This window comes from Coregonus clupeaformis, chromosome 1 (genome assembly GCF_020615455.1).
Source record: "Coregonus clupeaformis isolate EN_2021a chromosome 1, ASM2061545v1, whole genome shotgun sequence".
NCBI lineage: Eukaryota > Metazoa > Chordata > Actinopteri > Salmoniformes > Salmonidae > Coregonus > Coregonus clupeaformis.
Window position 1 is genome coordinate 23,995,922 of NC_059192.1, and position 27,149 is coordinate 24,023,070.

Here is a 27,149-nt window from a genome sequence, read left to right on the forward strand (position 1 = left end):
GATGTCACGTCTATGCTAATATGGCAAAACAATGGCTAGCTAACCAACAACTGTAGCGATGTTTTTGAGAGACAAGTGCTAATTGTGTAACTTTAATATGTTTTCAATAAACATTGGAGATGAAATATAGTTTACATGTAATCAACGATCTAAGCCAACCCAGTCTGTTTTGCCCCATAATTGCACACGGTTTTGTTGCTAAACAACCAACACGTCTATTGAGATGGAGCCGCAGTCTTTCTCCAGACATCATTGCAGCACGTGTCACACAGGAAGCATTTTATTAATCTTATTAGGCTAATGCCATTGTAGTTGCCACTGGATCTGTGGACTTACCCCCAGTCCCTCCAGGCCCCTCATGCTTGGTGCGGCAGGGCGTGGTGGGGGTGGGCCCAAGGACCTCACAGTCTCCAAGAACAGGGGGCGGTGAGGCGGCATTTTCCCCAATGTTTTGGGCACCTTCCCTGGGGGAGAAGAAGAGAGAACATCGGTCTATGTGGAAAGTGTTTGGGAAAGAGCAGCCACGGCAAAGAACCACAAGGAAGAGACATTGACAGGTACACATTTTATTAATAAAAGTGTGGTTGACAGTTATGACTAAAAGGTTAACGCTCGTGATTAAAAATGGAATATAACCTAGTGAAGCAAGATTAAATTGCTTCTCTAAGTCTCTGTTTGGTGCATCAAAAAATATGCAATATAAACTTACTCTCCAGGGACATTTTGATCAGGATAAGGTAATGCAGCAACTTGACAGAACTCCTGTATTTAAATGACCAGTGGCTAGATTATAATAGATGTCCCAGGTAAAAGATGTCCAAAACATCATTGCAACCCATTCCTTACAATTTCACCAATCTCCTCCATGTCTCCAGACATACACAGTAAAATAGAGGCGAGCAAATCTTGTCGCATATGATCCCAGTCTCTCCTCTTTTCCCCCCTCATCCCTCTCTCTCAGGGCCAGCCCTAGCCTTTTGGGGACCCAAAGCAAGATTTGGTTGGGGGGGGGGCCCAACTCGCGGGCAAAACATTTTAGAGGCCCCCCTCTTGATGGCGGAGAGAAAAATGTAACGATTTAAAGTACATTTCCTGCAATTCTACACATTTTGCCATTGGTACTGATATCTGAGTTAGAGTGACTAACAAAATCAATGGGAGCCCCCTGGAGGTCAGGGCCCCTGGGCACATGCCCTGCGTGCCCGGTCGGTATATGGCCATGATTACTACAAGTTTACATAGCTGGCTAGACTAACTTAGCAATCTAAAAATTGCTAGCTGACATGGCTAATTGATTGACTGTCAGTGACTGATATAACAACAGAAAAACTGCTGATACACAACCAAATTTTGAAATTGCACCTTGTATATTCTTCTATTCTAACTCTCAACAGTAAGCCGAGACCCCGACTGAGTTCCTAAAAATCTGGGGGCCCCCTAGCGGCCGGGGGCCCTAAGCGACCGCTTATGTCGCTTATGCCTGGAGCCGGCCCTGCTCTCTCCCTCCCCCAGAGGAGGGCACTTAGAACCCTGGAGATGAGGGAGGAGGGAGAGATAGGGAGATGCAGTCAAGCAGGAGAGATAAATTACCGTGGCAACCCAAGTTTCCCTCTAAGTGCTCCAAATGACAAATAAGATGCAGCCGCTAATTACTTTTTGATTCTCCGCAGCATAAGCAGATTCCGGCTTCATTAGGGAGATTATCCGCCTGTCCTCCGAGATGCATCACCCTCTATCCAAAAAACTGCACCAGGCAGACGCTGAGCTAGCTAACACAAAGATACTAGCTAACACAAGCTAACTTTCTCTGACTTTCCCTCAGTCACAGGTTGAGGGAGAGAGCAATTACATGGCAAACGCTCTTACAATTATTGGTATGTTGAGGTTGAAATTTGGGCCCTGAAAAATGGCTGTGAAGCTGATATAGGGCCCCATTCTGATGAAATTAGCATATACTGCCTGAAGGTTGTAGCCAACGACACCCACCCCCCTCCATAAGTCGCGCCTCAATAAGCAGCAGATTCTGATAACTTGCTGTTGTGGTGATGGCTCATAAGTAAGCAGCTGGCAATAATAGTGCTTCCATCTCATGCTGTGAATGAAAAGTGAGCTTGCCATCATCTAAGTGCGATTTCCTACATTCTAAACTCAGTGGGGGACGACCCTGTTTTCTGTTGCACTGAGTTTAATTAAAAACGCACAAATTAGGATTTTTCTACTTGCACAGCCTTAATTTGTGCTAATTTGCGATAACATCTATATTTTTCAATAACTCCCAAATATTTTATGAAGTAGTAAGCAAAACCTAACCAACAGCACCGGGTTATCGAGGTGATGGTGTAGTGAAGCATTGAATCGTCTATCCTTTCATGAAGTCTGTTGTGAATGTGTGGTGCCTTGTTAACCTCTGGCTTTGCTCACCTGCTGGCAGCTCTCTCCCTGGTGCCCTGGCCACACGGCAGGGTCGTCTGGAGATCGAGGCCTGAGGAAACTAAACTCACAGACAAAACCAACAAATTCAGGTCAGCTGCCATTCGAAAGCAGACAGCTTTCAAACAATACTGTCAACCAGTCCCTGCTGATATTTCTTAAAAGGTAGACTGAACTGAAACGATTCCCTATTCTACACGACAATCTCTTCAGTACAATACATTTCTATCTGATCGGTCAGTTATGTTGTACCCTCCTGAACAAAGCCCAGTTCTGTACCTGTGGACCTGTCTGGGTGAGGCAGCGCTGGGAGATATGGGGCCCCGGGGTTGACTTTGGCCCCAGTGGGCCCCTCCTTTTCCTGGAGCGCTTCAGACACCAGCACCATCATTCTCTCCAGCCTCCGCAGCTCCTCCTGCATCGCAACCTTTTGCTGAAGGAGAGAAAGGGAGAGCAAGAGCGATACATAACTATAGATGAGCGAAGCAGAATGAGGAAAAATATATACAGCAATTGAAAGGGAGAAACTGACTGATATAATTGGTTGAGCGCCTGCTTAGTGTGTATTTGTGTACGTACACTACATGACCAAAAGTATGTGGACACCTGCTTGTCGAAAAAGATAGCGCCGCATACTCTAGGAGCTCAGACGCAATCATTTAATAACCAACGGTTAATTTACAGATATAAATAGAACATATAAAAAAACATGAATGGATAGCATACGATCATAGATACAATTTGAATACATAGGCCTACAAACATTTACAATGAATAGCAAAATCACAATAATCACAAGAATGGCTTCAGATCAAAGTCTACGTTGAGACCGAAGGGAGCAAGGGTCTTTAAAATGAAAGATCCAGGCAGCCTCTCGTTTTAATAATAAATTGTCAAGGTCACCCCCTCTCCTAGGGAAGGTGACGTGTTCGATGCCGATATAAAGTAGGGATGAAATAGTGGTTCGCTTACAAAAAGTGGGCCGCAACACATCACCCTCCCTAGGAGAGGGGGTGACCTTGACAATTTATTATTAAAACGAGAGGCTGCCTGGATCTTTCATTTTAAAGACCCTTGCTCCCTTCGGTCTCAACATAGACTTTGATCTGAAGCCATTCTTGTGATTCTTGTGATTTTGTAAATGTTTGTAGGCCTATGTAGCCAAATTGTTTCTATGATCGTATGCTATCCATTCATGTTTTTTATATGTTCTATTTATATCCGTAAATTAACCAATAATATCAAGCCACACCCGGCCATGATTACAGACACCTGTGTGTGTCCTTTGAAACTATATAAACTAGTGACACGCAGTGTTTGTCATTATACCCTGATGAAGACAGCTTGTCTGTCGAAACGTTGGTTATTAGGTTATCAAATGATTGCATCTGAGCTCCTAGAGTGTGCGGCTCTCCTTTTCTTTTTCAGGCGTTCTACTACGCTAGCCAGCACCTCGCCTAAACAGGTGTGCGTTTCTTTCGCCTCCAGAGACACCTGCTCGTCGAACATCTCATTCCAAAATCATTGGCATTAATATGGAGTTGGTCCCCCCTTTGCTGCTATAACAGCCTACACTCTTCTGGGAAGGCTTTCCACTAGATGTTGGATCATTGATGCAGGGACTTGCTTCCATTCAGCCACAAGAGCATTAGTGAGGTCGGGCACTGATGTTGGGCGATTAGGCCTGGCTCGCAGTCTGCGTTCCAATTCATCCCAAAGGTGTTCGATGGGGTTGAGGTCAGGGCTCTGTGCAGGCCAGTCAAGTTCTTCCACACCGATCTTGACAAACCATTTCTGTATGGTCCTCGCTTTGTGCACAGGGGTATTGCTGAAACAGGAAAGGGCCTTCCCCAAACTGTTGCCACAAAGTTGGAAGCACAGAATCGTCTAGAATGTCACTTTACAGTTGGCACTATGCAGTCGGGCAGGTAGCGTTCTCCTGGCATCTACCAAACCCAGATTCGTCCGTCGGACTGCCAGATGGTGAAGCGTGATTCATCACTCCAAAGAACGCGTTTCCACTGCTCCAACACTTGCCATTGTGCATGGTGATCTTAGGCTTGCGTGCGGCTGCTCGGACATGGAAACCCATTTCATGAAGCTCCCGACGAACAGTTCTTGTGCTGACGTTGCTTCAAGAGGCAGTTTGGAACTCGGCAGTGAATGTTGCAACCGAGGACAGACGATTTTTACGCACTACGCGCTTCAGCACTCGTCGGTCCCGTTCTGTGAGCTTGTCTGGCCTACCACTTCGCGGCTGAGCCGTTGTTGCTCCTAGACGTTTCCACTTCACAATAACAGTTGACCGGGGCAGCTCTAGCAGTGCAGAAATTTGATGAACTGACTTATTGGAAAGGTAGCATCCTATGACGGTGACACATTGAAAGTCACTGAGCTCTTCAGTAAGGCCATTCTACTGCCAATGTTTGTCTATGGAGATTGCATGGCTGTGTGCTCAACGGGTGTGGCTGAGATAGCCAAATCCACTAATTTGAAGGTGTGTCCACATATCTTTGTATATATAGTGTGTGTGTGTGTGTGTGTGTGTGTGTGTGTGAGAAAGTTCTAACGCATCTGTTGCCTTTACGCTGATATGGGTAAACAATAGAAAACATCCATCAACTAGGAGAGGACGGTGCTAGAAATGTCATTCGACTGGTGGTGACAGAATCAAACATTAAGGATGGATTTTCTAACATGCAGCATTACTGCCGTTTGCAGCGTAAACTTGCTTGAAGCACTGAACACTTCATCAAAAAGAGGGAAAATGACAAAGAGGGATGGAGAGGAGGAAGATAGAAAGAGACAGAGAGGTAAAAAAAAGTGAGGGAGACATACAGAGATGCACACACACACACGGTGTAAGCTGGGGTGCAGTCATTTGTCTGAGGGGAAGACCTAGGGGTCCACGGTTCAACGCAGATATGGAAGACATCCAGCCCCAAAAGGCTTGCAGACATGCCCATGGCCCCCTAGATGTGTCAGGGCTTTGGCTAAGCTCATTACTCACTGACCATGACTGAGCATTGAGCCAAAACCAGACAGACCCAGAGTGACTACTGGTGAGTAAATCCTCTATGAGGCCAAGAGATGGGATGTATGAGATCATTTTCTATCGGAGTAACATATACTGTAGTCATATCTCCAAACACTTGCGCACACGCAAGCGTGCATGGACGCTTGTAGACACAGACACCCACTTGTCAGAGACCCAATCCTCAACTGGGTGTATAGCTGTGAATAAACCTGCCTCGAAACTCCTCTCCTCCCCGCTGCCTAAAACCACATAAACCAAACTCCCAATCAAATACAGCAAACAGATAAAAGTAGGAGTGCATGAAGATGGATGGGGCAGAAAACGAGAATCATTTCCTCAAACATAAAAGAAATGCAATTTAGAAAGATGCTGAGGGGGACATTCTTTATGCGTCCATGTAGTCGATCTTCCAAGCATTGACAGCTTGGTGCAAAAAAAATATGCAACGTCTGCCATCTATTGGACATGGCGTGCCAACGCAGCACAAAGCATACAGTACTGCAAACTACTACTGCTTGTCCCATGTAGCTCAGTTGGTAGAGCATTGCGCTTGCAACGCCAGTGTTGTGGGTTCAATTCCCACGGGGGACCAGTATGAAAAATGTATGCACTCACTAAACTGTAAGTCGCTCTGGATAAGAGCGTCTGCTAAATGACTAAAATGTAAAATGTAAATATGGAGGGCCATATTTACATTTTAAAATCATAGCTACATATGTACCAAAGATTGGTGTGACACGTGTAGAGTATTAAATTAGCTTGAAAACATTGGCAAAAATACAGAGAAAACATTTATGCTTAGCTGAGATGAAGATATATAAAAAATCTACATCACTACCCCATGTGAGATTTACACACTAGGGTTTCCTTTTGTTAAACAATGACAATAAATCAAAGTAAGTTATAACTTGGTTGTTAATGTCTACTGTCTAGTAACCTATGAGTTACGGAGTATAAATATCCTTACCTGAGTGGCAATAAATTCGCTTGAAAATTGTGATGATTCCTGTGTCAGGCCAGTGTCACCTGCCATACCTTCAGCTGAAAGATTAGAAACAATTGAAAGTGTATTTGGGCGTTTCATGTTTCAGTCTCAGTTCAATCACAGCTAATAAGATTAATTTAATAAGGCCTCAAATGTACTCACCTTCTTCTGGTGTGCCAAACAGGTCCACAGATGCCTGGCTGGTGGTGATCCATTCGGGACTGGGGCACAGGGGAGGACTGCCCTCTCGCTGCCCATCTTCAGCTGCAGCACAGGTACCATCACCAGCCTCCCTGTAGCTTCCTTGTTCCCTGGCATGGTCTTCGAGCAATGTGACCGATTCCTCCTCCTCCTCCACAGCTGTTGGTGGACAAGCCAAAGGTCTGAAAATTTGCGCAAGGGAAGGCAGTTCCTCTTCCTCCCCACTGCAGTCGGACTCCGAGGAAGACTCCAGTCTCTGAGCCTTCCTCCTCTTCCTCTGCTTTAGGCTGCTCTTGATGGGAGAGTGTGTGCTGACCTCGCCACTTCCTTTACTCCTCTCTGCCTCTTGGATAACTACTGATTGGACAATTAGAGGAAGGAGGTCCTCTGGAGTCAAGGAGGACTCTGTATTGGCCATGTTTCCAGTCATGTTCTCTGGCCACATTTTGTTTGGCTCCACTACAGTCTCTGGTCCAACACTGTGGCTACTCTCCAGTTCTGTTGGACTTTTCCTAATGCTGCCCTCCACTTCGTATGGCTGCTGACTCTTTGAAGCTACAGGCGTCGGATCTGGTAGATCTTCCTCAGAGGTGCCAAAAGCTGGAAAGAGCAGACCAGAACCCACAGCTTGGTGGGGAGATTCCATTTGACTTTTTGCGACTTTGTTGTTGGGACTGAGGGCACTTCTTGAGCTGTTGCCAGAAAGCCTGGCCAGAATCTGTTTCTGGGTCTTCCCATTGGCATCAGGGTTTGAAGACTCCACTACTTCCTGAGGTGGTCTGGTAAGAACTGACTTTCTGAGCCTTTTACGATTTCTCTGCGCTTCTTCTCGTGAAATATGGTTGGGGGAACTTGAAGGTGGGCTCAAATCACTACAGCAAGAATTTTCTAATACTGTCCTTTTCCCAGATTCCTGCTGGACCGTGGGACACTCCATTGTCCTTGGAAATCCCTGCCCATTTTCTGCTTCCATATCTGTGCCGACATGTTTGTTCTCTTGAGTATTTGTAAGAGTTGTATTTTCCTTGTTGGACCAGAAGGAACTCCTCTTGATATTTGGACTACCAAGGTGGAAGGATTTCCTTTTGGTGGCTTTGAAGCTCTTCAGCAGTTGCTCAGTGTCCAGCTCACTGTCATTCCGGTCATCCTCCTCCATATCAATGCATTTGGCCTGGCTGGCTGACGTCTCCTGTGGTACATTTGATCTCAAGTCATCTAATGGTTTGATAACCGGATTACTTTGGTTTACACTCTCAGGCACAGAGCATGAGACACTTGCCTCAGGGGTACTAATTGAACTTTGTAACATAGCCACTGAACAAGCAATATCAGCGTGACAAGGACTTCCTGTAGTTGGGACTTCAACAATAGACTCCTCAACCGGGTTCACTTTCTGTGCCTCAATCATTTCACTGGATCTTTTCTCGCTAGACTCCAAGTTCTCAATACCTCCCATCTCTTCATTTAAAACACATCCGTTTTTCTTTACAGACTTTTCTGTATTTTGGTTCTGCAAACAAGCCACATTATCCACGTCAGTGTCAGCTTTCGCCTCCTCTGATTGCTGCATCTCATTGCAGTCTGAATCAATAATGACAACCTTTGTGGATCTTGCAGTGCCGATCTTCTTGTTACTCCCTTGTACTTCCTCTGTGAAGAGCTGAAGCCTCCGACTCCTCCTGGTTCTCCTCATGATCGGGCTTCCTGGGTCCTCACTGCTAGGGTAACTCTCAATCTGAACCTCAATCTGGCCTGACGTTGGTCTGCTCTTAGGTATCTTAGGGTCACTTCCACCCTCTCCGACACCCACAAGGACTAAGGATTTGGCTGCCTTGCTCTTCTCCGCCTGGATGTTTTCCCCTTTTTTCTTGCCAGGCTTTTTTTGCTTGTTATTCTCTGACTTTACTTTCCCTTGCGCTTGCAAATCCCCGTCGACGTCCTGCCACCTACCGTGCATCTTTTTATTCGATTTCCTCCCAGGTTTCCGTAGTGGCACATCGAACACAGGACTGTCCTCAACATCTTCATTATCTTTGTTGTCACCTTCTGGCAACTCATCAAGCTCTTCTCCTTGCTTGTCAGAGCTATTAGAATTCAGCTCCTCAGTCAGGTCAATCATCTTTTCTTCAGTATCTTTTGGGTGTTCATTGGGAGAATCCTCTTGTGGTTCTGTCATCTCTCGTTGGTCATCCATGAGACTGTTTTCATTCTCCTCAGATCTTGGTCTCTTGACAAAGTCAGCAGGTGTCAGTTTACTGCTCATCCTCCTTTTGGCAATCTTCTTCAGGATCTGGAGTTCCTCAGCTGGACAGGGTGGTGGAGGGTCTGTGATCGCTTTGTTTTGTGGTGAATAACTGCGGTTCCCTCTTCGATCTCGTTTGTAAACAGCCCCAAATACCAGCGCCTCAAGACATTTGCCATGTCCTTCTCTCTTTGGAATCTCGTCCTTATTTCTGAGGTTATCCTCTAAGGGTGAGGAGGGGGAACAACTTCCTGCCAGAGAAACGGAGTCATCCGAGTCATAAGAGCCCTCTGTGTTTTTCTCCTTCTCAGAATTTTCTTCTGTTGAGGAATTCTTCATGAGCCACTCAGATACTTTTTCTAGACTTTTCTTCTGATTCTGGTCAATCATTTTGGTCAAGGACTCTCTTTTGTTATTCCTCGAAGATCGTCTGACAAGTTGGTTTTCGACCTTTTCAGGATGGCATGGTGGATCTTGAGGATGAGTGGTTATCTTTTTCCCAAGCTTTTGAGGTCGTGAAGGAGCTCTTTCAACAACCTCAGGTATTTCTGTCTCTAATGCTGGCTTCTGTTTATCTGTGGTGGAGGTGGCTTTAGAGTCGTCGGTTTCCTTTTCAGAGGCTGGAGGTATGTCACCTAGGCCGCTGTCAAACCCCTCGTCCGAAATGACAGGGCAAGAATCTTCAAGACCCATGAGCTTTGCAAAGCCATCCTTGGCTGAAGAGAGAGGCATGGCAGTGACTAACAACACAACACTCATAATATTTCACATGCTTAAATAATCATGTGAAAAGTATGCTTTTAAAGACACATTCTAAGACTTTCAGTAATTTCAATGAATGAAATATACCCTATTATTTTGAAAAATGAGTTATTCTAATACAGCTGTCCATCAATAATGCTATTAAGGAATTGTTACAGGAAAATTGACAACACACCATACCCAAATTAAAATCTCTCACCTGCTATAGTTGATGAGCAGGACATTGGAAACTGATGAGGCCCTTGATCCTCGTCATCGGCATGGTCAGTAGCCCACACTTCATCAGATGAGACATCATGGCCGTTTTTCTTTTGCACAGTCTCTGTGACACTGTTTAGAGGAGAAAGATGGAAGGACATGTTGAATGAAATACTAATTCATTTGAAAAATATGCAGGAGTGACAACAGATATAAAAATACTTATTGTAAGTAAATGTACCACGTCTTTATTGAAACTAGCTCTATTATTTTTCGGTGCTACTGTCCTTACCTCATATGTCTCCTCACCTGGGACATTCCAGTGAAGTCTGAAAAAAAGATAGAATCTTACAGTCAAACTGTAAGTCATCATTATCAAAATTCTAGCACATCTCAAACATTACATATAGTATAGTAACATGTTTTGATGATGGAAGCTAAACAATGTGGCTCACAGTTTGTGCAGGTGTCATGTTCATAGGCCTGGACCATATTCTGCAATCCCTCGGCCAATCTCTGGAACCCAGGGCTCTCCTGCAAACTCCTGCACACAGACAACAGGGTCAAATAACACATTTGACCCAATTGTAAATGACACGTAGTCACTGGTTATCAGGAAACAAAGTAAACAGGCTTACACCCAGAGTATGATTCATTATGGCAGAATAATTCAAAACATTGAGACCTTTTGAGAAGTACAGTATAGTACACATTTCCTTTGAAACATATCTCACTGACACATTCACTCTCATAATGAACGTGTTATTCCTCTACAGTCAATACAGCATACCTTTTTGTGATCTTTGTCTTACAAACTGGACAGTTGGCCTCCTTTCTCCTACTGCTGTCCAAAAGCTTCATCATACAAAACCTATTCATAGAGAGAGCAACAACTGTGAGTGCTTGAACAATGTAAAACACTGCCAGGTTAGTGGGAGATGTCAATGCGTAACACTGTCATTGAAAATAAACTTTAAAATCACTTACAAACATTCACCTATAAACATTCACCTACACTACAGAATGAACCAGCAGTAAAGTTGATTTGGACCACAGCAAAGAAAGTGAAAGCCTACTTACTTGCAAAACTGGTGGTCACATTTTGTTGACACAGGTGTGGTCATCAAGTCCAAACTACATGGAACAGAGAGCATAGAGCAGAAGAACAAACTATGAACAGGATCGTAATTGCCTACTTCCAACTGTTTATAAGACAACAATTGATTTCAACATAAAGTAGAAACAACCTGCATAGTAAACAGTCAACTACCACCAAAAGCATATGTAACATCAACACACCTTACACAATACAGTAACCTTCTATAGATGGCTAACGTTATTCTGCTGTCACACTCACCATATTGGACACTGCAAGATCTCCCAGATGACAGAGATCCCCTGTCTGACATCTTCAGCCTTCGGGGATTTCATGGTGTTCATTTTCTCATGTGCAGCACAAATGTAACTAAGTAATGGGAGATTTCATTAGTTTCTGACCATCCTGAAAACGACAAACATTGGCGCTTTTACTAGCAAGTTGATTTCCTAGCTATCTAAGTTCCTACTAGCTGCTATAAGCATCACTGGGGAATTTAGTAAACTAACTTTGCTCCGTATTGTATAGGGTTGCACAAAAACAGTCAGCAGGAAGCCAGAAGTTAAATAACATTTCATTTCAAGTTATTGTGCTGGTGGGCAGGACAGGACGGTTGGTCATTATGACACAGGGAATTTGAGATAAAATATCTAAAGGAACATATTATTAAACAGGCTTTCCAAACATGTCAAAATAAAAGTCCCGCACGCGCGCCATATGTGGAAAAAAAATGAATAACTTGTGGGGGACTTTTATTTATAAAAAAATGTTTTTAGATGTTTCTCTAACTTTATGGCAAGTCAAGCTAGCTTGCAGAGCAGCTAACTAGCTAAAAGCTAGGCTAAAGATACCACTGTAGCTAGCAACCTCCACCTAATAATTATCACACACAAAAAAACGTTATTGCCATCAAACTTAAAACGGGAGACAACGCTCATAATATAGTTGTTTTAACAGCCAATGTGTATTATTTAACATTATTATTAAAATAGTACTCACTTACAGGAATGAGTAATTGTTTACAAGTTGCTAGCTACCCCATAAAGCCACCACTGAAAACCACATATTTTCCTATGGTTTGGTCACTGGCTGAAGTATGCGGTGTTGGTCTAGCAACGGAGCATTCAACCGCAAGGGGGGAATTGTGATTCCACTCAGTCGTGGACATCTCCATTTAAATGAATGACATCCGGCGCAACATAATGGAGTGCCTATGGTGAATGTGAACTAGGCATTAGAAGTTCAGAACGTGTAGAAATAATTATGCTCAAAATGAACAATCGTTAAACTAAATAATGAAGTTTCTATCATCCTAATCCAGGTGTAGATGAAATCTCACATTCCAGTGTTAGAATTTGTGTAAACAAGGCTGCATATAATTTCTGTTTTTGCAACTCCCGCAGCCAATGGCAATGTCCGCTTTAGGTATAATTCTGGGAGCCACTTGTGGATTTGACAGGTCTAATGCCGCGTTTAAAACAACTGGGAACTCGGAAAAACACGAGGTCAAATTATGATGTCAGTGATCTTCAGGTCGGAGCTCTAAAAAGAGTCCCGAGTTGGATGACTATTCAAAACGATTTTTCCAAGTCGGAGCTCGTTTTCTTCCAAGTTCCCAGTTGTTTTGAACGTGGCATAAACGGTTCCACCAACACGTCAAAACAACCGCTATGCTGATGTTGGCTAAAGAAGCGGATCTGATTTAATCGAGCCTTACATTCCTACTAGTTAAGTGTTGTAACGTTAACTAATAGCAATATTTTGTTATTCGTAAAGAGTTTATTAATTTGCCAAATATATAAAAAGATGAAGACTAGTGTGTCAGTGTCCTTGCATGCTAGCTAGCTAACAACAACTACACGGGCGGGCACTAACGTTACACACTGTTGTTGCTGTGGCTAGTTAGTTAGCGCCAATTACACAACTCGAGTTTGAGTGGAGACAGGCATAATAATGTAATGAATGACGAGACAGTTTGATTTCAATAAGATCACCTATAGAGCAAATACATCTTATAACACTACATCTGACACAAATACTGAACGAATGAAGAAAATAGTACAACTTTACAGTACTTCTGTAGTTTGCTTCTCTCCTCGATTGAGTTTGGTTTTCCCGCAACTATTTTGGCGCGTGACCACAACCCTTCCCATTGAAGAATGACGACTTCCTTTCGCGAGCAATGTTAAAGGCGTCATATCCGTTAAAAACAACAATAAAGGAAGTCCTCGGGTAAGAAAATATATATTTTGAAATACTTAAGTCTCTTTGTTGTTGAAATATAAATAAATATGAGTCTTTGCTACTCACATTGTGTTGTTTTCAACTGAAATGTCACCGCCGAGTTAGTACCGTATTTTAGCCAGCTAGCTACTGTTAGCTAACATTAGCCCAATATAATGTTCTAAAGGAGCCTAGCTAATTATAACATTACTTCTTATATAGTCCAAGGTTGGACCGTACATGTTCTGTTTAAAGGCAAAATGGCTCTGGAAGGCAACATTTAAGCATTCATCGATTCTCAATTGCGGTACGGTTCTATAAAGATAAATACCTGTACTTTCATCAAAAATAATTTCACAAATGCAAAATACACACTTGTACATTGTTTTAACACAGTTGCAGCCGACAATATTTTTCAATGACTAACGTTACATGGATGTATTAATTCCGCCGATTCTATTGCAAAACGTTTCTTAAACGGAACGAAACGTGGATGGACCTACCTGAATTTGTCCAATAGAAACTCTTGTTTTAGTTGTAAAACTGAAGTTTTGCATCTATTTGGACTAATGATTACACCCCACGTTTGTGGCGTCATCTTCCCTTTACACACAGGTGTTCGGAGACACAGATAGTTAATTAACACAGGTAGTCAGTCCACTGTCTTCAGTCTGTTTTCCGTAAACAAGCGCTGTAATATGGAAATATGGCCGTGTGGGAACTCTAACGCTATAAAGGTGTAGTCATTTACCTTTAGTTTTTTGCCAATTATTTCTCTCTGATATGAAAGGTATGTTCCTTATGTTTCCAAAACAGTACCGCAAGCGATGCATGTTAATGTTTAGAGCAGGGTTCTTAACAAAACACACCCGGTGAGAAGATACTATCTTCAATAGGCGCTAAAGTATGTCAAAGTCGCGTCAATTCAAATCTGGTATTAGGAACAAAAGAGGTCAACACGACTTCTAAGATATACTAGTTATTTTAATTAATGCAAAAACCTTCAATGGTAAATATGATGTTTCGTATATACGGGCTCTCTGAGATACCTCGCAGGGCACCCCAGAGAACTAACCCATTGTTCTGGGTTCTTGCTCAAATACTCTGACAGAGGGAGTTTTCCACCTCTCTGCTGACCAATTAGAGTAGAGACTTGAGCGTGGTTTAGACTTACTCAGTCAATCCGTTGATGCATCTCTGTTACCAGGCATATGTCCATATCATAACAACCTGTCATAGTGAGAAGAGCCAGCTCCCTTAGACACCATTCCTACGTCCAAGGAAGGTTCACAGATCACAAAGAACCAGTATAGTCTAGCATTTGGAGACACAAATCCTTATCTCCCTTTACCCCCTAAAACAGCTCTTCACATCAATCACAGCCTGCCAGGTGTCACAACCTACATTAGCCCAGTCAAGAATGCATTCTTTCTAAGTTAGTCATCCCATCAATCCAATTATTTAGAAAATAGAACCCAACAAGTAGTTAGCGTCAATGAATGGGGTAAGCTAAACTGTGCTAGCAAAACCACCAGTCACGAGTAGTTTGTCTACCAGCTAACACTGTTCATTCTGTTTCCAGTGTTGCTATGGAGGGCTCCAAGTCCTCTAGTACTACCATGCAGGTCAGCTTCGTGTGTCAGCGCTGCAGTCAGCCTCTCAAGCTGGACACATCCTTCAATGTGCTCGACCGTGTCACCATCCAGGAACTTATTGGTATGTTTACCTGAGTGTATGTTTGAGAGCTAGAGAGAGAGCGTGTGTGGGTGCGTGTGTGTATGCGCACGCTTTGGAGAGAGCTACAGAGGAAGAGATGGAGATCAGCGTTGTGAGTCTGTGTGTCTTCTGTCCCATCAGCTCCTCTGGTCACAGTGACACCAAGCAAGCAGACAGAAAGCAATGAGGGGGAAAGGGCTCCAGAGGTGAGAGACACTGGGTTGTTTCAATCCAATGGGAAGATGGTTTTGTAACCAGGGTTCACAGCAATATCCTTAATAGAAATTGAGTTTTAAACACTGACAGGGATTCTGAGTTTCCTCTCTTCCTCCAGGAAACCTTTATGGAAACAAAGCAAGATGGCGTCGCAAGAAAATACATCCCTCCTGCAAGGTAGCATCAAGTCTAACTACCTTCCAACCTGCTTGGCCTACACAGTGTAATGCCCTGCTCTCAACTTGAACTATCATACCCTCTAGATCTAGGATGATACCTACATAGTTTCAACAGTGTGTGTGTGTGCGTGCGTAGGATGATGTCCACAGAGAGCGCCAACAGCTTCACTTTGATTGGAGAAGCGTCGGACGGGGGCACCATGGAGAACCTCAGTCGGAGGCTGAAGGTGACCAGTGATCTGTTTGACATCATGTCGGGCCAGACCGACGTAGACCACCCGCTGTGCGAGGAGTGTACAGACACCCTGCTAGACCACCTGGACACGCAGCTCAACATCACAGAGAATGAGTGCCAGAACTACAAGTGAGTAGTCATGCACTGCTACTAAACTAACATTACAGAACTAGTGGGTAGTCAAAGTGTACTACACTATGCAACACATAGCAGGTTTGCACAATAAATATTTGCTTAGGCAGGGAGCCAAGACCCACGAGGGCTCAGTTTACACCAATATTTTGTTGCCTGGAGCAATATTGTGCATCAAAAGGATCACTTATTTGCATGCTTGAATCATGTGTGTGTATATGTGTGTTTTTGATGTCTGTATGTATGGGGCAATTTCTTGTTCATGTTCGATTCTTGCGTGCGCATCCCGGTGTGGTGACACTGATGGTTTCTCAGAACTGATGGCTTCTACGGTTGTGGCTAGCTAGATGGAGAATTTACATAGCAGGTTAGGATAATTAAAGTAGCAGGGTAGGAGAATTAAGTTAAGAAAAAGGGTTAGGCTAAAATGCTGTACTCCATCTAGCCACAACCATAGAAGCCATCACTTCAGAGAAACCATCAGTGTCACCACACCAAAAAGCTCTGTAGCAGGATCGCTGACGCTAAAGTTAACAGTGAGTGAGTGAAGACACGGAAGACTGAGGGCTATAGCTATGTAAAACAAGTTCACTTATTCTTCTGGCTTTATCTAGCTCTAATTGTGATATTTTACCTTACCTCACTGGCTTGCTAGGTAATCAATCCTCTGACATCTGCGACGTTGTGGACGATAACATCTGATTACGTGTTTGTTAACTTGCATGAGCTGCATTTGAAGTTGCATGTGATTGTATCCACTGCTAGGTAAACAGAGGTTTGTGATGACGAACTGCACGCACAACTTTTCATGACGCGGCCGGGTTTCGTGTTTTTCATGTGTCTATATCCTTGTCTGAATATGGTGTGTGTCCTCTTCTAGGAACTGCCTGGAGCTGCTGTCCCAGCTGCAGGAGGACGAGGAGGACAGCCTGTTGCTGGAACTCCAGAAACTGGGCGAGGAGGAGGAGTCACTGGTGGGGGAGTTGGAGGCGGTGGAAGAGCAGAGGGCTGCCGTGGCTGAGGACCTGGTCCAGGGACGCAGCCATTCCCAGCAGCTAGACACTGAGGAACTGCAGTGAGTAATGGCTGTCTGTTCTCCAGTCTGAGGAATTTTGGATGATGTATTTCCAAGTTCAAAGCACTTTGGCTGTGGCGGCTGTCATGCTGTCTCACAGGTAGAACGTAAAATGAGCTTGTGAAGTCCTCCATCTCAACCTTATGCACATAGTAAAGAAATGAATGGGACACCGTTCACCCTACTGGGAACATGCAAAAACACACATTCTGAGAATGTATCCAGCAGGGTTTCCCAAACTCGGTCCTCGGGACTTCAAGGGGTGCTCGTTTTTGGTTTTTGTCTTTGCGGTAAACAGCCGTATCAAATAATCAACTAATCATCAAGCTTTGATCATTTGAGTCAACTGTGTAGTGTTATGGCAAAATCCAAAACGTGCACCTCTTGGGGTCCTGAGGACCAAGTTTGGGAAACGCTGCATTTTGCAAGACAGGAGAATGGGAAGAGGGAGACTCCAGATCGACCCCTACTCTCTGCACGATACAATTCAATTTCACAAATGAATCCCTTATCCTCCCCTGGCCTGTGTGAGTGATGTGTGTCCGTGTGCTCCAGGTACCAGAAGGAGTACAGTGAGTTCAAGCGGCAGCAGCTGGAGCTGGATGACGAGTTGAAGAGTGTGGACAACCAAATGCGCTACTGCCAGATCCAACTGGACCGCCTGAAGAAGACCAACGTCTTCAACGCCACCTTCCACATCTGGTAAGGACACATACTCTGACGCATTACAGACACGTATACATACACTAAAATTCAGACGCACAAATGGACAAACACCCATGAATTATTGACCAAATGTATGTTAGTTTAGCGACTTAAGCTCCTCTGTTTGAAGTGGTGGCGCTTGCTTGCTTGTATTTAGAATGAAAGCACAGCTGCCTCTGTCTCTCACCCCTCATCTTGTCTTCACATAGAATTTTGAACGGCATCTTTTACATTGATAGTTTCTAGTGCTGATAATAACTTTGTCTCTGGTCCCCAGGCACAGTGGCCAGTTTGGCACTATCAACAACTTCCGTCTGGGCCGACTACCCAGTGTCCCCGTAGAGTGGAATGAGATCAACGCCGCCTGGGGTCAGACCGTGCTACTGCTCCACGCCCTCGCCAACAAGATGGGGCTACGCTTCCAGAGGTCAGACATGACACACACACAAGGACATAGACGTGGCACACACCCTTTTACGCCATGTAATATGTTCAATTGCCAAAGAAGTAACTGTATTTTAATCAGTTCTTTTGTCATATCAAAATAAACATGATACATTGTACAATGTCATTAAAATAATGTAAAATATCTTGGTGAATTTCTTGAACCTCTCTCTATAGATACCGCCTGGTCCCATATGGAAACCATTCTTACCTGGAGTCACTTACAGACAAGTCCAAGGTAATGGTTGTTACCAACAAGTGAGGTCTCAAACCAAAAGGCACATGAACACACTTACCACTGGATACTATATGTTTAATGAGCTGTGAAAGAGTGAACTATCCTTTTAATATTATTTTGCAATACTCATTAGACTGGCCCAAGCCAACCCCCATGAATAGGCCATGTTGTAATGGTACATTCCACTCTCTCTTTCCTCTTTGTGTGTGTAGGAGCTACCACTGTACTGTTCAGGGGGCCTACGCTTCTTCTGGGACAACAAGTTTGACCATGCCATGGTGGCCTTCCTGGACTGTGTGCAGCAGTTCAAGGAGGAGGTGGAGAAGGGAGACACGGGATTCTGCCTGCCCTACAGGTCAGTCAACTAGTCTAGCAGACATCATCAAATTATAATTGTAATCATCTATGGATTATGCAGAGAAACAAAGGATTAAGCTGTCAAAAGCTGACCAACTTCAGTTATTTGTTTAAGTTTGGCATGTTATACAACTAAATCAATTAGTTTCTTTCTTCATTTTGCCAATTCATATTATACTTTTTTCACTCCTTTTCATATTCAAATTTGACAAATACATTCCCTTGTTTTTTAATATTTCATTTATTATACTTTCCTGTACTAGTAACACATCTGACAGAATGATTTAGATGAGTGTTTTACACAGGTGTTTCTGTAGATTTGAGGAACTGCTGAACACTGTTGGTTTAGATGGTTCTGGATACAATACTGCCTCCTAGTAGTACTGCCTCTTATTGGAACCCTCACAGATTCCAAAGTAGATGTCCTCTTTTGGGCAGCAGGTGGTTTAGCAGTCACTGTATGTCTGTCTGTCTGTTCAATCCAAAATACAAAAGAGCAACAGACTCTGGTCCCTTGGTGCATCACACCACAGATCGCTTCATGTAGCCGGCCATTACAGTGCCCTTGAGCCGGTGCTTGGTGGAGTCATAGACCCCCCGTCTAGAGCTATTGGAGGAGAGCTTGGCACAGATCTCGCTGTGTTTCTCCAGGCGGCTAGGATCAAAGCACCGGCCGCAGTGCTCACACTGCTTCAGCTTGGAGTTGGCTGCACTCATCCCAAATCGACGTTTCAACACCACCTGAATTAATGGATGTTATCAGATGGGCAGCTAGGGCAACAAATACAAGATATACAACATGTACAAACCAGATGAGGCTGGTGGGAGGAGCTATAGGAGGACAGGCTCATTGTAATGGCTAGAATGGAATAAAGGGAACGGTATCACACACACAATCATATGGAAACCACATTTGACTCCGTTCCATTTATTCCATTCCAGAAATTACGAGCCCATACTTCTATAGCTCCTCCCATCAACCTCCTCTGATACAAACGCATGTGATCACCAACACTACACTAGATCAGCAGTTAGCATGGCTTTGAAATGTCAAGCTACTTTACCTGTCCGTCCTCCTTTTTCTCTTCCATGGTCAAACCCTTCTTCACTTCCTTTGGCTTGCTCACAGCGTATCTCGTGACTGTCTGCTTTGGCTTACTTGCCACGCTGCTTTCTTCTCAATTTCTCCTCACCTCTTTACTCCTTCCTTCCTCTTCTTCGTAATCTCTTATCATCTCCCATAGGTCAGAATCCACCTTCATCAGGCAGATCTCCTGGATGTACTTCTCCACCTTTTTTCTGAACAGTTCCTTTCCGTTTTTCTCCTCCAAAGCCTGAGCACCCATCTTGGACCCACTCTTAATCAGGTTCAATTCTTGGGTGACACTGATCAGCTTGGCCTTCAAATATGCCATCACATGCTCAGCCTCGGAGTTGAAAACGTCCCATACCATCTCATCGGGGCATGGCGGTAGATCCTGTACAGTTAGGGTCTTGAACTGAATGTGTTTCTTCACAACCTGCCTTCTGATCTTTGAAGCAGCAGGACGAGGGCTGCCCTCTGGTCTGACTGGCTGGAATGGCTCCTTCTTGGCATCATTGTTTGGCACTCTGGCTCTAATGGGAGGCAGTGGCATCTTGGCGACTATTTTGGCTCCATGGACTGCCTTCAATGGGTTGGCGCTATGGAGGTAGATGTCTTTCACCACGCAGGTTTGATCCCTCTTGTTGCGGATGGGTTGCAGTGGCTTCCGGATGGGAGGAACAGTAGCCTTCCCTCGCTGCTGAGATGTTGGAGCTACATGCAGTCCTTGACTCTTCCCATTGCAGATGGACCTCTTCTTCTGCAGTACTGGGATTTTGGAGGGAGGATGTGGTTTCTTTTCCTCAGTGTCAAACTTTTCCACAGCCTTCAAACTGGCAAGTCGTTGCAGAGCACTCTTTCTTTCTTCAGTCAACTCCAGTACTGGGATTCTGGAGGTGTTTAAACTGTTTTGATTGAGCGCAGGAAGCTTCTCAGTGGCCTTGGGTTGAGATGGTGGGGCAGGCTGAACGGAGTTGCTACTGGCAGCTCCAAGGTTCCCTGTTAAAGCATTATCTTCCTGTATCGGCTGCAGGAATCTCCTCATCATCAAGGAGATCGACAGTGGCATTCTTCTAACCCCGTTCTGCAACCTCAAGTTTTCGTCTAGTAGCATTTTCTATATTTTATGGTGATCTAATTTGTTAACTATATCTCAGGAGGCATCCGCTAGATTGTCTTGAATACTGATGTTCTATGTTCAGCAATCAGGCACCAGAATGTTCAAACAGAACATTTGGAATTCATTGATCAGTTGTGACATCATCGTTGGTTCACACAGATTGAGACTTCTAGAATCTCACAGCTTATGTGGATGTCATGTCATAATAGAACATAATATACTGCCCAAAATGGTTAATGTGACCTACCTGTGTTGAACTGCTTGCCCACATCTCATATTTAAACATGCCACCTTTCTTTGAGGGGAAACATATTACTATACTCTCTGAATTATCAATTTAAAGAAATCTTGGCAATTTATTCATTACAAAATTTAGCTAACATAATTTTTTTAAATTAGATATTTTTATTTTACCCCTTTTTCTCCCCAATTTCGTGGGGAGAAATGTCCCATCGCTGAAACTCCCGTACGGACTCGGGAGAGGCGTGCATTCTCCGAAACACAACCCAGCCGAGCCGCACTGCTGTTTGACACAATGCCTGCTTAACCCGGAAGCACCAATGTGTCAGAGGCAACACTGTGCACCTGGCGACCGTGTCAGCGTGCACTGCCCGCCACAGGAGCAATGGGACAAGAATACCCCTGTCGGCCAAACCCTCCCCTAACCTGGACGACACTGGGCCAATTGTGCGCCACCCCATGGGTCTCCTGGTCGCGGCAGACTGCGACAGAGCCTGGTCTCAAACCAGGATCTCTAGTGGCACAGCTAGCACTGTGATGCTGTGCCTTAGAGCACTACGCCACTCGGGAGGCAAATTTAACTAACATTAGATAGTTAATCCAGAGATTTTTGCCTCTGCAGTCTCGTCCAGATCATCATGGCATTTGTAGTTCTTTATGATAGCCACATTAGCATCTAATTAGCATTTCATTTTGGGGGGCTAAATACAGGCGAATATATTAAGTCACCTTGTCCTACAGAGATTTACACGGTTATCAAAACGTCACACAAGGGACTGCTATGTTTTATGGGTATTATGACTCATACTGTGGTACTCTGATTTAATAACTTGCCAAATTTACACAAAGAACTGGAGTTGGTCAGCTTTTGACAGCTTAATCCTTTGTCTCTGCATGAACATTTGCCTCCCACTAGTCACTAGCATGAGAAATCTGCAGATTAGTTTGTCATAGCGTACTGGCTTTAGATACAAATGTTGGTGTCAGCAGCTGTAGATGTTGCACCAGGTTCTTTCATACCCCTCTTGAGAAATAAATAAACCTCAAACCCCCAAGTCTTTAACTCACCTTTTTTCAGGATGGACGTGGAGAAGGGCAAGATTGAGGACACGGGTGGCAGCGGTGGCTCCTACTCCATCAAGACCCAGTTCAACTCGGAGGAGCAGTGGACCAAGGCACTCAAGTTCATGTTGACCAACCTCAAGTGGGGCCTGGCGTGGGTGTCATCTCAGTTTTACAATCGATAGAGGAGGAAGATGAGGACTTATCCTGGGTGTGAAAACCAACATTTCCTCACAATGTGTGAATCTCAAAAGTTCCTCTCCTTGGATCTTCTCCTACAATGCTCTCCTTGCTTCCCTAAGATGTTTTGAGAGGGTTGGGAGAAGACTGGAGAAATGACTTTTGAGATTCACCACTGGTGTGAGTTCCAATCCAATAAGTCTTGTTTCCTTGTTTGATTTCCATATTGACCATTTGAAAGGACAAGATAAAAACGGTTAAATTATACACATTCAAGTCCAGCTAGACTAGTAGGTGTTATGAAGGGAGCTATCTGAGGCTTTTGGAGCACATCCCAGGATTGCATCCTAATAGTAGCTAAGTGGCTTCTGGTTGTCTCTTTTCCTTCTTATACACAGATCTTATGACACTGGATAGGTGAAAGCATCAGATGTTTCCAGTTGACCTGTTCAGTTCTTAAAGATCAGTACAAATGAAGGGAAGGGAGACCAGGAGAGAAGGACACGTTGAACTACTGAGATGCAGCACTGGAATGGGTTCTTATTATGTATCACATGCTTCTTACTTTGCTCCAGAAGCAAAACTGGAGTGGCACGAATCTGGTTTTCTGCCTATTTTTTTCAATTAGTTTGTGTCTTTCTGAGGTTTAACTCCACTCTAGCCACTGAATAATATACATTGTGCATGTTTTAATAGTTTTTATTTTACTGTGCTGATAAGGTAAAACATTTTTTAATTTCACCAAGCGTTGGAACAGCATTGGAACGCTTGTCTTGTCTGTACCCACTCGCAGTGCGCACCAAGTATCTACCGAAAGCTTTGGCGTCAACAAGTCAATCCTTTTACTACAAGAGACTGCTTGGTGTGGATTAAATGTAGACAGGGAGGCTTGTGGCAGTATTTAATGCCCATATCAATGTGTTGATTGTTTTCTTTTACCCATATGAACATGCCAATGATAATGGACCCACACAGAACGCTTTAAGTAAAAGGATATTTACAATTCTAACATTTGTAAAAAATAAATATATATAAATAAGTATTCAACCTCCTGAGTCAATACATGTTAAAATCACCTTTGGCAGCGATCACAGCTGTGAGTCTTTCTGGGTAAGTCTCTAAATGCTTTGCACACAAGGATTGTACAATATTTGCACGTTATTCTTTTTAAAATTCTTCAAGCTCTGTCAAGTTGGTTGTTGATACAAAGCCATTTTCAAGTCTTGCCATATATTTTCAAGCCAATTTGAGTCAAAACTGTAACTAGGCCACTCGGGAGCATTCAGTGTCGTCTTGGTAAGCAACTCCAGTGTATATTTGGCCTTGTTTTAGGTTATTGTCCTTCTGAAAGGTGAATATCTCCCAATGTCTGTAAAGCAGACTGAACCAGGTTTTCCTCTAGGATTTTGCCACCACCATGCTTGAAAATATGAAGAGTGGTACTCACTGATGTTGTTGGATTTGCCCCAAACATAACTCTTTGTATTCAGGACATAAAGTCAATTTCTTTGCCACATTTTTTGCAGTATTACTTTACTGCCTTATTGCAAACAGGGTGAATGTTTTGGAATATTTTTATTCTGTAAAGGCTTCCTTTTCACTGTCATTTAGGTTAGTATTGCGGAGTAATTACAATGTTGTTGATCCATCCTTCGTTTTAGCCATTAAACTCTGTTTTAAAGTCACCATTGGCCTCATGGTGAAATCCCAGAGCGGTTTCCTTCCTCTCTGGCAACTGAGTTAGGAAGGACGCCTGTATCTTTCTAGTGACTGGGTATATTGATACACCATCCAAAGTGTAATTATTAACTTCACCATGCTCAAAGGGATATTCAATGTCTGTTTTGTGTTTTTTTACCCATCTACCAATAGGTGCCCTTCTTTGCGAAGCATTGGAAAATCTCCCTGCTCTTTGTGGTTGAATCTGTGTTTGAAATTCACTGCTCGACTGAGGGATCTTATAGATAATTAATTGTATGTGTGGGGTACAGAGATGAGGTAGTCATTCATAAAATGTGTGACTTGTTAAGCACATTTTTACTCCTGAACTTTATGCTTGTCATAACAAAGGGGTTGAATACTTATTGACGCAAGACTTTCCATTAATTAATTTGTAAAAATTTCTAGAAACATAATTCCACTTTGACATTATAGTGTACTGTGTATAGGTCAGTGACAAAATCTCAATTTAATCCACGCAACAAAATGTGGAAAAAGTCAAGTGGTGTGAATACTTTCTATAGGCTCTTTATGAGATTGGCTCTTCAGGCAGTTGTTGGGTTGCTAGCTCTGTATGTAGCAAGCCCTGTATGGCTGTGTATATTTGAGTTTTACCAGTTAGGCTATTCTGCTTTTCTCTGGTATACTATGCTCGAGGGAAATCAGGTTTCACAATGTCCTAAACTAACTTTGTCAATTATTATATTATTGGGAAATATATAGAGTTCAACTTATGATACAACTCAAGCAAAAATTTATAAAAAAAGCTTTTCTTTCAAAACATCAAATGGAATGGGGCGGTTTGGTTATCCCGAAAACAGGTATGCACAGGGCACACACTACACACACACTGTTACTTTAGGCCATTTTCCAATGGCCCTGAGATGCAGCCCACTGGACAGGGCAAGTAAGGTCTTTCCCTTCTTTGTGGCAGGGGTATGTGTGTACATGTGCGTGGGCAGCCATTGGGTCTTATAGACAAGCCAGACTGGCACTGCCTCTTCGTGTCTTAGGAGGGGTGGGGAGAGGGAGGGCACTTCAGCTATTACTCCTCCATCCCCATCCTTTGTTCTGTTTTTACCCCGTCCCCTCCATCCTCCTTCCCCCATCCCTCTCTCCAGGCAGCGGCGGATGAAGGCCTGATGGAGAGAGAGAGGTAAAGAAACCGAAGTGGGATGTTTATTTATTTATTTTTTGGGGGGTGGATCAGCTTTAATATGGCAGATAGATTGTGGCTTCCATCAATGTAATTGTCTGCATCATTTCAAATCTCCCATATACATACATACATACACATACATTACTAGTCAAAAGTTTGGACACACCTACTCATTCAAGGGGTTTTCTTTATTTTTACTATTTTTACATTGTAAAATAATAGTGAAGACAACAATGCTATGAAATAACACATATGGAATCATGTAGTAACCAAAAAAGTGTTAAACAAATCGAAATGTATTTTATATTTGAGATTTTTAAAAATAGCCACCCTTTGCCTTGATGACAGCTTTGTACACTCTTGGCATTCTCTCAACCAGCTTCATGAGGTAGTCACCTCACCTGCAATGCATTTCAATGAACAGGTGGCCTTGTTAAAAGTTAATTTGTGGAATTTCTTTCCTTCTTAATGTGTTTGAGCCAATCAGTTGTGTTGTGATATACAGAAGCCCTATTTGGTAGGGGTGGTATACAGAAGCCCTATTTGGTAAAAGACCAAGTCCATTTTATGTCAAGAACAGCTCAAATAAGCAAAGAGAAACAACAGTCCATCATTACTTTAAGACATGAAGGTCAGTCAATCCGGAAAATGTCAAGAACTTTGAAAGTTTCTTAAAGTGCAGTCGCAAAAACCTTCAAGCGCTATGATGAAACTGGCTCTCATGAGGACCACCACAGGAAAGGAAGACCCAGAGTTTCCTCAGATTGCAGCCCAAATAAATGCTTCACAGAGTTCAAGTAACAGACACATCTCAACATCAACTGTTCAGAGGAGACTGGGCGAATCAGGCCTTTGTGGTCGAATTGCTGCAAAGAAACCACTACTAAAAGACACAAATAATAAGAAGAGACTTGCTTGGGCCAAGAAACACGAGCAATGGACGTTAGACCGGTGAAAATGTGTCCTTTGGTCTGATGAGTCCAAATTTGAGAGTTTTGGTTACAACCGCGTGTCTTTGTGAGACGCAGAGTAAGTGAACGGATGGTTTATTTAGAATTCAAGGCACACTTAACCAGCAGATACACAATCCCATCTGGTTTTCACTTAGTGGGACTATCATTTGTTTTTCAACAGGACAATGACCCAAAACACACCTCCAGGCTGTGTAAGGGCTATTTGAATGCTTTTCCAACAGTCTTGAAGGAGTTCCCACATATGCTGAGCACTTGTTGGCCGTTTTTCCTTCACTCTGCGGTCCAACTTATCCCAAACGATCTCAATTGGGTTGCGGTCGGGTGATTGTGGAGACCAGGTCATCTGATGCAGCACTCCATCACTCGCCTTCTTGGGAAAATAGCCCTTACACAGCCTGGAGTTGTGTTGGGTCATTGTCCTGTTGAAAAACAAATGATAATCCCACTAAGCCCAAACCAGATGGGATGGCGTATTGCTGCAGAATGCTGTGGTAGCCACGCTGGTCAAGTGTGCCTTGAATTCTAAATACATCGGTGGGAACGACACATGCAGAGATCATCCGTTCACCCACACCGCGTCTCACAAAGAAACGGCGGTTGGACTCAAAAGATCAAATTTGGACTCCAGACCAAAATACACATTTCCACCGGTCTAATGTCCATTGCTTGTGTTTCTTGGCCCAAGCAGGTCTGTTCTTCTTATTGGTGTCCTTTAGTAGTGGTTTCTTTGTAGCAATTCGACCATGAAGTCCTGATTTACACAGTCCCCTCTCTCACAGTTGATGTTGAGATGTGTCTGTTACTTGAACTCTGTGAAGCATTTATTTGGGCTGCAATCTATGAGGCTGGTAGCTCTAATGAACTTATCCTCTGCAGCAGAGGTAACTCTGGGTCTTAAATTCCTCTGGCGGTCCTCATGAGAGCCAGTTTCATCATAGTGCTTGATGGTTTTTGCGACTGCACTTGAAGAACTTGAAAAGTTCTTGAAATTGTCACGCCCTGGCTCTGGGGACTCTCGTATGTTGAGCCAGGGTGTTAATTTCTAGGTTTTGTAATTCTATGTTGGCCAGGGTGGCTCCCAATCAGAGACGGCTGTAGCTCGTTGTCTCTGATTGGGAGCCATACTTAGGTAGCCGTTAG

The 27,149-nt window shown here is 43.6% G+C and overlaps 2 protein-coding genes across 4 annotated transcripts; one reads left to right on the top strand and one right to left on the bottom strand.

Moving 5' to 3' along the window:
* Nucleotides 1–336: 336 nt before the first annotated feature.
* LOC121557107 (breast cancer type 1 susceptibility protein homolog) lies at nucleotides 337–13,103 on the bottom strand (the record flags this gene model as incomplete). 3 transcript variants are annotated; one of them, XM_045212920.1, is given in 12 exon segments in its annotated part: nucleotides 337–464; nucleotides 2,422–2,491; nucleotides 2,710–2,863; nucleotides 6,435–6,508; nucleotides 6,615–6,812; nucleotides 9,857–9,987; nucleotides 10,148–10,184; nucleotides 10,311–10,399; nucleotides 10,646–10,726; nucleotides 10,936–10,989; nucleotides 11,213–11,320; nucleotides 13,027–13,103. In XM_045212920.1, coding segments are annotated over 11 exon segments (1,099 nt in total), but the record flags the coding sequence as incomplete, so codon positions are not given.
* LOC121557494 (beclin-1) lies at nucleotides 13,094–23,199 on the top strand. Its single transcript, XM_041871129.2, has 11 exons — nucleotides 13,094–13,183; nucleotides 14,757–14,890; nucleotides 15,032–15,096; nucleotides 15,225–15,283; nucleotides 15,422–15,649; nucleotides 16,533–16,727; nucleotides 17,283–17,429; nucleotides 17,710–17,859; nucleotides 18,054–18,114; nucleotides 18,327–18,469; nucleotides 21,994–23,199. The coding sequence occupies exons 1-11, from the start codon at nucleotides 13,134–13,136 to the stop codon at nucleotides 22,160–22,162; spliced, it is 1,401 nt and encodes a 466-aa protein (XP_041727063.1). The 5' UTR covers nucleotides 13,094–13,133; the 3' UTR covers nucleotides 22,163–23,199.
* Nucleotides 23,200–27,149: the final 3,950 nt, after the last annotated feature.

Excerpts from the sequence above, each read along its gene's own strand:
- LOC121557494 (XM_041871129.2), top strand. The coding sequence starts at position 13,134 with ATGTTAAAGGCGTCATATCCGTTAAAAACAACAATAAAGGAAGTCCTC. Across the intron at positions 17,430-17,709 it reads AACGCCACCTTCCACATCTG|GCACAGTGGCCAGTTTGGCA; the intron begins GTAAGGACACAT and ends TCTGGTCCCCAG. Across the intron at positions 17,860-18,053 it reads ATGGGGCTACGCTTCCAGAG|ATACCGCCTGGTCCCATATG; the intron begins GTCAGACATGAC and ends CTCTCTCTATAG.